General features: G+C 37.5%; 1 protein-coding gene across 1 annotated transcript; it reads left to right on the top strand.

Moving 5' to 3' along the window:
* The first annotated feature begins 570 nt into the window (after positions 1–570).
* LOC145718441 (E3 ubiquitin-protein ligase UBR5-like) lies at positions 571–5,585 on the top strand. Its single transcript, XM_081809944.1, has 4 exons — positions 571–785; positions 982–1,141; positions 2,026–2,175; positions 4,001–5,585. Exons 3-4 carry the CDS (start codon positions 2,034–2,036, stop codon positions 4,243–4,245), a joined length of 387 nt encoding a protein of 128 aa, XP_081666070.1. The 5' UTR covers positions 571–785; positions 982–1,141; positions 2,026–2,033; the 3' UTR covers positions 4,246–5,585.
* The last annotated feature ends 4,807 nt before the right edge of the window (positions 5,586–10,392 follow it).

The raw sequence follows: 10,392 nt of genomic DNA, 5'->3' as shown, positions 1-10,392 counted from the left end.
TTTAGTTGATTTGAAAGTCCTTAATGCTCATGTTGGGGGCAGAAAGTGAAGTCGGAAATGTCATGCTAAGTTTTCTCATACTTAAGAAAAAATTAATGATTATTTTAAAATAGTAGCTTCTCTTTGGTCAAGGTAGTTAATAGAACTAAATATTAATGGACAAATATCTTTGCAAATGAATGTTTCATTTCATGCAAAGCAGTTTGAGTCCTAAACTCTGAATTACACTTTTTGTGTAACACATTGTTGGCAGTTAATGTCTGATGAGTCTTTCATGTAGAGGCAAGGTGTATCCTATAACTCATTCTAGAATTGTGACTAGAAATACTTGGTATGTGGAGCTTTAAAACATGATTTTAAAAGATGCAAAAGTGTGATATGTATCTTTCTAAAGAGTGAATTTATATGTAAGCATTTAAAAAATGGAAACAGTTTTATTTTAAGGCTCAGTTATATTACCTTGTTCTATTAAAATACTGTAAAATCTATGTCAACTAGACAAATAGCTTTCTCTTCAGTTAAGGGAATGAATGTGAGACACAAGGTGATCTTTTATTGTTTAAAATGCTAATTCTCAAAATTGTGTACTCTTTAGAAGTCGATGGAGTTCTGGAGTCGGTGGAAGTGGAGGAGGCTCCTCTGGTAGGTCATCAGCCGGAGCTCGAGATTCCCGCCGACAGACCCGAGTTATTCGGACAGGCCGGGACCGAGGATCTGGGCTTTTGGGCAGTCAGCCACAGCCAGTTATCCCTGCGTCCGTCATCCCGGAGGAGCTGATCTCACAGGTAGAGATCTGGTAGAACACTTCACATAAGGCAGCAGAGCAAGAGGAGTTTTAACTGAATGTCCTGGGCTGTAGTCCTGACTCACAGCATGGATTGTGAAATACTGCTTTTCCGGAGTTGTCCTGGAAAGCTGATTTTGATAAAAGTGTAAGCAAAAGAGATTTAGCATAGCACTCTTCTTTATTTTGCATTTCAGGCCCAGGTCGTTTTACAAGGCAAATCTAGAAGTGTCATTATTCGGGAACTTCAACGAACAAATCTTGATGTAAACCTTGCTGTAAATAATTTACTTAGCCGGGATGATGAAGATGGAGATGATGGGGATGATACAGCCAGTGAATCTTATTTGCCTGGAGGTTGGTGGATCACCATCATGGTTTTCTCATCTCTGGAGGGAGAGACTTTTTTGACTGGGGAATGGAATTTTAAAGTACAATGGATTTTCTGATGGTTCTTCCCAAAGTGGTAGATATTTCTCACTGGAGTGTTTAATTTGATTATAAAATACTTTTTTTTTTTTTTCAAAGACTTTATTTATTTGACAGAGAGAGAACGAGAAAGGGAACACAAGCAGGAGTGGGAGAGGGAGAAGCAGGCTTCCTGCGGAGCAGGGAGCCCGATGCGGGGCTCGATCCCAGCTTCCTGGGATCATGACCTGAGCCGAACGCAGATGCTTAACAACTGAGCCACCCAGGCGCCCCTGTAAAATACTTTTAAGGGAAAATGGGAAATGTTTTTGCTCAGTAGACTTGTGTTTGGTTCCAGTAAAGACATGGATGTCTGTATTATCTCTGTGACGTTACAAATATATTAAATAGAGATCTTTTTTTTTTATTTATTTGAGAGAGAGAGAATGAGAGACAGAGAGCATGAGAGGGAGGAGGGTCAGAGGGAGAAGCAGACTCCCTGCCGAGCAGGGAGCCCGATGTGGGACTCGATCCCGGGACTCCAGGATCATGACCTGAGCCGAAGGCAGTCGCTTAACCAACTGAGCCACCCAGGCGCCCTAGAGATCTTTTTTTCTTGTGATTATTTAGTAGGTAGCCGAAGTGGCAGTCATGCCTTTCCTGCTCCTTAAAATCTTTGTTAATATTATTTCCTGGGTAGTTATTACTTTTTTTCTCAGGGTATATCAGTAGTTAGTGTCTCATTTTTATCTGATTTAATTTTCAGAGACCTTTCAGTGGTCTACGGGTATTTTCTGTGTCTGCTTTATTTATATATATGTTTCTGTTTATAGAGGATCTTATGTCTCTTCTTGATGCTGACATTCATTCTGCCCACCCAAGTGTCATTATTGATGCGGATGCCATGTTTTCTGAGGACATTAGCTATTTTGGTTACCCTTCTTTTCGTCGTTCATCACTTTCCAGGCTAGGCTCATCTCGAGGTAATTTTGCATTTATTTCTTTGTGATCATTGGCTGGCTGTATGGAGAGATAGTGGTACAATTCATTGTGTTTGAACTTTTAATATTACAGTAATTAATACAATAATAAATTATTACTTAGTGTTTTTGAATGCTTTGGTATTAAACTAGTTATTTTTGATCTTGAAGAGCCACAAATAGTACTTTACTTTAGAAATTATCTTATCAACATTGTGGAATACTTATCAAGGGTTACGACTTACCTATATTTTTAATTAGGAATATGGATTCTGAACTAAAAGCAGAATTCTACTTTACAGTGACATGCAGCATTCAGAAAACAAGTCTCTTTAGTTTATTTAATTAAAGTGATTATTCTGTTCATTTTAAATCTTGGTTAGACGGAAGAGTGAAATGTGAAAAAACTTAGTAGAATGGGATTGGCCAATAAATATATAGAAATGATTATTTTATTAAAATGTTATTTTCAAAAGTTTGAAATCCTTCAGAGGTATAGTACATAGTAGAGGTTAGAAGATTTTGAAATCATACAAATGTAAGACTTTCTCTGTGTATGTTGGTATAGATTTAGCTTGCATTTTAACCTTATTAAGTCAGTATTTTTACTTTCCAGAATGTAAAACTGCTTGATTCAAATAACATACAAGAATCGGTTATATATTATTTACTGATCATTAGTAAACTGGAAAAGATGCCATGTTATATTAGAACCTTGCTGCAAATATCTAGTACTTAAAAGCAAAGTTTAAAAATAACAAATCTATAATGATCTTGTAATATACTGAACCTATTATGTAATCGCTTTAAACATTTTTAAATAAGTCCACACTGTATTGCCTTAAATATATCAAGTATTGCATTTTCAAATATTCAGTATCGAGCACAAATAACTCCTTCTAAATTTCTCCCTTTTGCTTTTCCGTAGGTCATTCTGTGTAGGCATTACTTTTTATCTGAACCATATGAAATTGCTGGTACTTGACCATTTTTGATCTGCATGGATGGCAGTTTCATATGGTTCAATTTAATATTGTTTCTAGTCCTTATCCAAGTCCTGGAAAGTATGTTTTGATTACCTACTTAAAAAAAAATTATGAGCAAACAGAAAAACAAAACCAAAAACAAACCCAAAACAACAAAACCGGTTTTAGAGAGTTGGTAGGCCAGTTGCAGGGAAGCATTTTTGTAAGGGAATCTTTCTGTAAAGATTATTAAAAGAAAAAAAGCTTGTCTGGTTTCTCAGAAATGTGTAAACGAGACTGGTATGAAGATCCAGAATGTAAAATAACTCTAAATGAGGCTTGAATTATAAAAATTTTTATAGTTAATGTTAATGGATTTGTATTTTAGCCTTTTCAAGTTTTTTCCCTGTATGTGTAGGGTTTTGTTTTTGTTTTGTTTTTTTAATAACTGAAGACATTCTAACAAATACTCTTTTTTGGTTTACATATGTATCTAACATGTTGAAATTCTAATTTATGCACATTTTCTAATAAAGTTATGGTAAGCATTTTAAATGAAAGCCAAAAATTTTAAACTCCATTTTAAAAATCCAGTTTAAAATAAAGTAATTCTGCTCTAAAAACATGTAGTTGGAATTAAAAATTAAGTCTGCCTCTACATAGTTCTTAAAAATACTAGTTTATAATTTTCATACCTTCACTTGAAAGAGTTAATGTTTTGAATGTTGCATGTCAGGCTTATTAGATCTACATTTACATTAAATTTTTGTGAGTAGATAAACTGCTGTTAGTTGCATCCTGAAGGGTCTTTACTAGAGAGTGGCTTACTTTTATCCCACTGGTGTGACCCAATTGCATACCAGTTCTCCTTCTTCCCTTAGAGAGAGACTCTGAGCTGTTGCGTGAACGTGAATCCGTTTTACGTTTACGTGAACGAAGGTGGCTTGATGGAGCCTCATTTGATAATGAAAGGGGCTCCACCAGCAAGGAAGGAGAGCCAAACCTGGATAAGAAGAATACACCTGTTCAAAGTCCAGTGTCTTTAGGAGAAGATTTGCAGTGGTGGCCTGATAAGGTATTTGGAAAAATTTCCACCCTTTCGATTTAAATGGATTCCTGGCAAACCCCACCCCCTCAAAAAGGTTTCTCTTTTACTTCAGATATTTGTATTATTATTAAACACACAACACACACAGACACGAAGTGATATTTTTGTTTTGTTCTAAAATATACATAGACTATCTTTATTTGACACTAGATGAGTCATCTTAGTGAGATACGCTCATTGGTACTATTTTTTGTTTTATTTTTGTTTTTCCTACTTGATGAAATAAATCAGAGAAATCGGAATGGTAGTTCCAGATAACACATCAGCATTCTGTTTCAGGACTTCTTTTCTGGTGATAATTTTGCCAATAACTGATGGCCCTTTGTAGAAATTTGTTTTGTAATGTCACATGGACCCCAGTTACTGTGGGGTAAGTTCATGGTCATTGATACAAGCATGCATGTCAGGGCAAGATTAGGGATCTGTGTTTCTTTGATTAGTTAGCTGTCCTGTTTTATGGCAATGAATTCCAACAGATCCTTTGCTCTAAATGCTGTGGGAGACAAAGCAGTCTAAACAGGAATGCACTAGGGGAGTTCTGCTCTGCATCCTGAGGAGAAGTATAATGACTGGCTTCTAGAAAGCATCCAGGATTTGTTAAGTTGATTTGAATCTTTAAAAATACATAACTGCCACATATGAAGCAGAGTGTCTACATCCTATTGATGCTGTCTAGGTCTCATTGTCATAAGTGCTTGGTAATGGCTCTTGTAGGAAGCCATGTTTTCTCTCTCTCTTTTGACGTGCCTTTTTCTTATTTCCAGAGCCAGTGGGTAGGAAATTTTCTTAAGGAGAAGTAAAGTAAAAGAACATAAGAACTTTGAGGTTAATCTCTAGCAGATAAGGAGATTCTGATAGGGATTTCTTTTCTTTCTTTGAGGTTGAATTTGAATTTGGGATATTAAAGGAAAATATTGTTTAGCTTTCTGGATTTGTTTATTTTTCATAGTAATTGTGAATCTTGATGTAGTTCATTTATTTTCCTCAGTATTCAGCTCATGTGGAAAGCTTGAATGCAAGAAGGAACATGAATTTTAATCAGTCTCTTTGTAAGCAAAAGGTTATTCTGTTTTCTTTGGCAGCTGACAAAGTTTCCCTGAATTGGCATTCTCTTACTTATTTCCATAAAACTAGACATGTCCTAAGTTCTGCTTTTATTCCATATGGTAGAAGGTGATTTAAGCCTAGGCCTCCCCCTCTTTTTTCCCCCTTTTTTCCATACATTGTTCTGTGTTTTCCTATTTCTCTTGCCTGGATCATATTAAGCTGTGTCTACTTCATGTTGGCAGGAAGTAATAGAGGATTCATGAATCTTGTTTTAATAGTGCCATCACATATATATTAGTCTGGGCTTTTTTTTTTTTTTTTTTTTAATATTTTATTTATTTGACAGAGAGAGACACAGCAAGAGAGGGAACACAAGCAGGGGGAGTGGGAGAGGGAGAAGCAGGCTTCCTGCCAAGCAGGGAGCCCGATGTGGGGCTCGATCCCAGGACCCTGGGACCATGACCTGAGCTGAAGGCAGACGCGTAACGACTGAGCCACCCAGGCTCCCCTAGTCTGGGCTTCTTTATAATGTATTATTTTTGATGAATGAAAGTGTTTTAAACAGTACAAATTTAGCAAGCTTCTTCCCTGGCCAGTGTATGCTCTGATAGATTGAGCCAGTCTTTATTGGTCTTTACTGATGGCCATGTTTTTAGTACATCTTGTTTTCAGAGACAGTCAATAAGTACCTCATGAAACACACTTAGTGTGTTATTTCCTTGATGTTTAGATACTGAATGAAGGAGGAACAGGAGTGTGTGAAACAGTATATCCTACCTATAGCTTTTTTTTCCTATTAAGCACCTAATTTAAAATACTGTCACTGAAACAGAGGAGCATAGGGGAAGAGAGGGAAAGATCAAACAAGACGAAACCAGAGAGCGAGACAAACCATAAGAGACTCTTAATTGTAGGAAACAAACTGAGGCTTGCTGGAGGGGAGAGGGTTGGGGGGATGGGGCAACTGGGTGATGGACATGAAGGAGGGCACATGATGTTATGAGCACTGGGTATATATAAGACCAATGAATCACTGAACTCTACCTCTGAAACTAAAAAATACATCACATGTTAATGAATTGAATTTAAATAAGAAAAAAATAAAATATTGTCACTGGAAAAGATCTACTTTTTATTAGCTTATGATTGAAATTTAGACATCAAAAATTTCAGTTTAGGGAAAGAAAATAGCTTAAGCCTAATCAAACTCTTAAGCATTGTCACAGTTTTCAACAAATACCAGTAAGTGATGTGAGGCTGACTGCTACCCTCAGAGAATGCAGAGAGCTAACTATTAAAGGGAAAAAGACCTAGCCTGCAGATAACTTTCAGACACCATGCAGAACTATCATAAAGGCGCATAGGATCAATGCTACACACAGAAATAGGTAATATGTAGGACCATATTCGACCCCCAAATTGGGGGTAGTGATCCCTGGGAAGTACAAGGGTTTTGGGGGAAAGCTTGATAGGTGATCGAGAGTCAGGTGACGAGTGCAGGGAGATGGAGCATTGTCAGCACACACTACTTAAAAGTAGTGTCTTTTTCTTTCTTTTTCGAGGGGAGTGAGGGTCAAAGAATGCCTCCCAGCGTTAATTTCAGAAATGACCTAATCCAGTATTTTTAAATTGTAAGTTTGGGTAGTAACCATAGTATTTTCACTCTTCATTTTGTTAGGGGCATCAGAAATTCCATTAGTAAATTATCTGGATTAGTACTGACTTCCTACCACCTATCTAGAGAAACAGCAACTTCTTCAAAATTTCGCCATTTTGTAGGCTAATAAATTAGTTCCTTTAATAGTGGAATGAGTGTTCTCTTTTCTTTAAGCCTTTGCAGTATAATCTTGAACTGAAAATACTTTAGGTAACCTTAAATTTAAATATTTTCTTGAGTTATTCTTTGAGCTAAATGTCAAAGCTAGTATATATAAGAGCATACTTGGGAACTCTTAGGCACTGTTGGTGGGAATGTAAATTGGTGCAGCCACTATGGAAAATGGTATGGAGGTTCCTTAAAATATTAAAAATAGAACTACCATATTATCCAGCAATTCCACTTCTGGGTGTTTATACAAAGAAAATGAAAACACCCAAAATGATACATGCACCCCCATGTTCATTTCAGCATTATGTACAATAGCCAATATATGGAAATAACCTTAAATATCCATCAATGGGTCATGGATAAAGAAGATGTTAATACATACATATACTCAAACATACACTTGAATATTATTCCGCCATAAAAAAGAAGGAAGTCTTGCCATTTTTGACAACATGGATGGTACCTCAAGGGCATTATGCTGGGTGAAATAAGTCAGAGAAAGACAAATACTGTATGGTCACTCTTATATCTGGAATCATCAGAATTAGAACAAAGCACCAAACTCATAGATACATAGAACAGATTGGTGGGTACTAGAGGCAGGGCATCTCCTTCCCCAACACTCTGCTGTCCCCCATTTCTATGCCTCCTCCCCTTTGCTTTTTATACTTTATATTTCTGGTAGTTGCTGTGATAATTCAGTTACTTTGGTAAGAAGATGCAATCTTCCCATTAGGTGATTATCTCACATGGCTTCATTTCACTTCTCAGGTAAAAAGAAAAAAATTTTTAAAATTGTTAAAAAGGCATAAAAGTTTTTTCCCTTACTAATTTTTCAACATCTTAAAAAATATGAAAATTGGAAATTATCATAGGGATGTTGAAAGCTTCATGAAGACAGAAGTGAGGGTCATTCAGTCAGTGTTAATTTATTTTTAAAAGATTTATTTACTTATTTATTTATTTGTCAGAGAGAGAGAGAGTTAGAGGGAACACAAGCAGGGGGAGCGGGAGAGGGAGAAGCAGGCCTCCCGTGGAGCAGGGAGCCTGATGTGGGGCTCGATCCCAGGACCCTGGGATCATGACCTGAGCCGAAGGCAGACGCTTAACGACTGAGCCACGCAGGCGCCCCAGTCAGTGTTAATTTTGTAATCTTGATTCATGTGTACTTTCTGTTAGGCCTTTTGCTCAGGCGTTTAGGGTAAGGGTTTTGTAGAAGGCAGAACAATTATGTTAATGCTTTGGAGTAAGTACCGTTATAGAATTAGGTACAAGAGGCTCTGGCGTATCATAAGAGGCCAGAGCAATTGCTGAGTGTGGACTCTACAGCCAGACTACTGGAGTGTTCATATCCTGGCCCTGCCTCTTACCAGCTGTGTGGCCTTGGTCAAGTCCTTTAACCTCCCTGGGCCTTTGTTTCTCATCTGTAAGATGGGGATAATAATGGTTTTTACCTTGTGAGATTGTCATGAGAATTAAATAACTTGGTGTATGTAAAGTGTAAAGAGCAAGGAGAAGCAGAGTCCTAGGCTACAAAGAGAACAGGTAGTTTCTGTAGGTCGTAGAAGGGTAAGAGCCCAGTGGGTTTGGCTATTCCAAGTGGGACCATGAGGCAGTAGTATTTTGTGTGCCAGATTCTCTGCTGGTACAGAGTTGGGCACAAGCTAAAAGAGATACGGACCATGTCCGTAGTCTGACTGGCCTATAAAATGCAAGAAATGAAAACATTTCATTACAATAATAATATAGCATAATAGGAAATTTACAGGTAGTCTGTATCTACCTAAGGGAGAAATGGAGGGAGGGCCTTTAAGTCCAAGATCCTGATCACAGTTGAACTAGCCAAGTTCATACTAGTTTCTGAATAGTCTTACCTGAGAATGTCAACATTCTTATTAGGCTGCCCTGTCTCTTCATCTATCATTCCTCCCTCCTTCCCCAACACTCTGCTGTCCCCCATTTCTATGCCTCCTCCCCTTTGCTTTTTATACTTTATATTTCTGGTAGTTGCTGTGATAATTCAGTTACTTTGGTAAGAAGATGCAATCTTCCCATTAGGTGATTATCTCACATGGCTTCATTTCACTTCTCAGTTCTGAAATTTACTTTTCTCAGACTAGAAATTTAGTTTTATGTTGCTGAATGTCTACATGCAAAATGTAACTATATATATATTTATGCAGCTACAGTCACGAAAGACTGTTACCAAGAGAGTGAAGTAAGGGACGTGGGAGGGAGAGGAAGGAGTAAAGTTACACAGAAATCCGAGCTGAGTAAATCTGCTGAAACTGAACATAAAAATAAAAACTTCGCTTTGTGCCCCATAACAGACGCTTTCAGTTAAAAGCACGCACATATCCTTTATTTTCAGCAAGTTGTGAGAGAAGAGGGTGGTGAGAGTTGTGTGGTGGGCGATGAAGGAAAAAACTGATGGGCCAAGTCTGTGCTGTTAATTTGCAGCCCCATCCCTTACCATCATGCACTCATTTTCTTATGGTCTAAGGGAAATAAGGAAATTACATTCACACTGGTCTTTTGAATTGTAGAGTTGCATGTGATTCTCAGTTTCTTTGAATGGTATTAAGAGCAAATAGCCCCATGACATTTGGCTCCTTACTTAAGCTATTGGAGCAGCCTCACTTTTGGAACCAGTTGATCAAACTTGTTGATCATACTGCTTTACCTTCAGGGTTCTAGAAGGGCAAGTTGAGTGGGGAGAGATCTTTGTTGTTGTTGTTTTATTGACACTTGGAAGCTTCCAGGTAGTACCTGTTAAGAATTAGCTAGATGTGTCACAGATGTAATTTAATAAAAGGAGAAATGGTCATAAAAAGGAAAAGAAGGCAGGCATAAGGAGACTAGGGAAAAGTAGATAGGCAAGGAGAAATGAAGTGTGAATAAAGTTGACCAAATTCCAGAGTGACCTGTGGTTCTGTTTCATCCACTTCAAGCATAATACACAGTACGTTGCTGTTGGTGCTGGTACTTACTGGGAAAGCTAGTGTTGGCTGATGGTAGGCAAATTAAAAACGAACTAGTTGAAACAAAAGCAAAAATGAACTTTTGGGACTTCATCAAGATAAAAAGCTTCTGCACAGCAAAGGAAACAGTCAACAAAACAAAGAGGCAACCCACAGAATGGGAGAAGATATTTGCAAATGACACTACAGATAAAGGGCTGGTATCCAAGATCTATAAAGAACTTCTCAGACTCAACACCCAAAAAACAAATAATCAAGTCAAAAAGTGGGCAGAAGATATGAAAAGACACT

This window comes from Leptonychotes weddellii, unplaced genomic scaffold, assembly GCF_054177405.1.
Source record: "Leptonychotes weddellii isolate Sample4059 unplaced genomic scaffold, ASM5417740v2 HiC_scaffold_1571, whole genome shotgun sequence".
Taxonomy (NCBI): Eukaryota; Metazoa; Chordata; class Mammalia; order Carnivora; family Phocidae; genus Leptonychotes; species Leptonychotes weddellii.
The sequence above is the reverse complement of the archived record's forward strand: the minus strand, read 5'-3'. Positions and strand labels throughout refer to the sequence as shown.

Excerpts from the sequence above, each read along its gene's own strand:
- LOC145718441 (XM_081809944.1), top strand. The coding sequence starts at position 2,034 with ATGTCTCTTCTTGATGCTGACATTCATTCTGCCCACCCAAGTGTCATT. Across the intron at positions 2,176-4,000 it reads CAGGCTAGGCTCATCTCGAG|TTCTCCTTCTTCCCTTAGAG; the intron begins GTAATTTTGCAT and ends ATTGCATACCAG.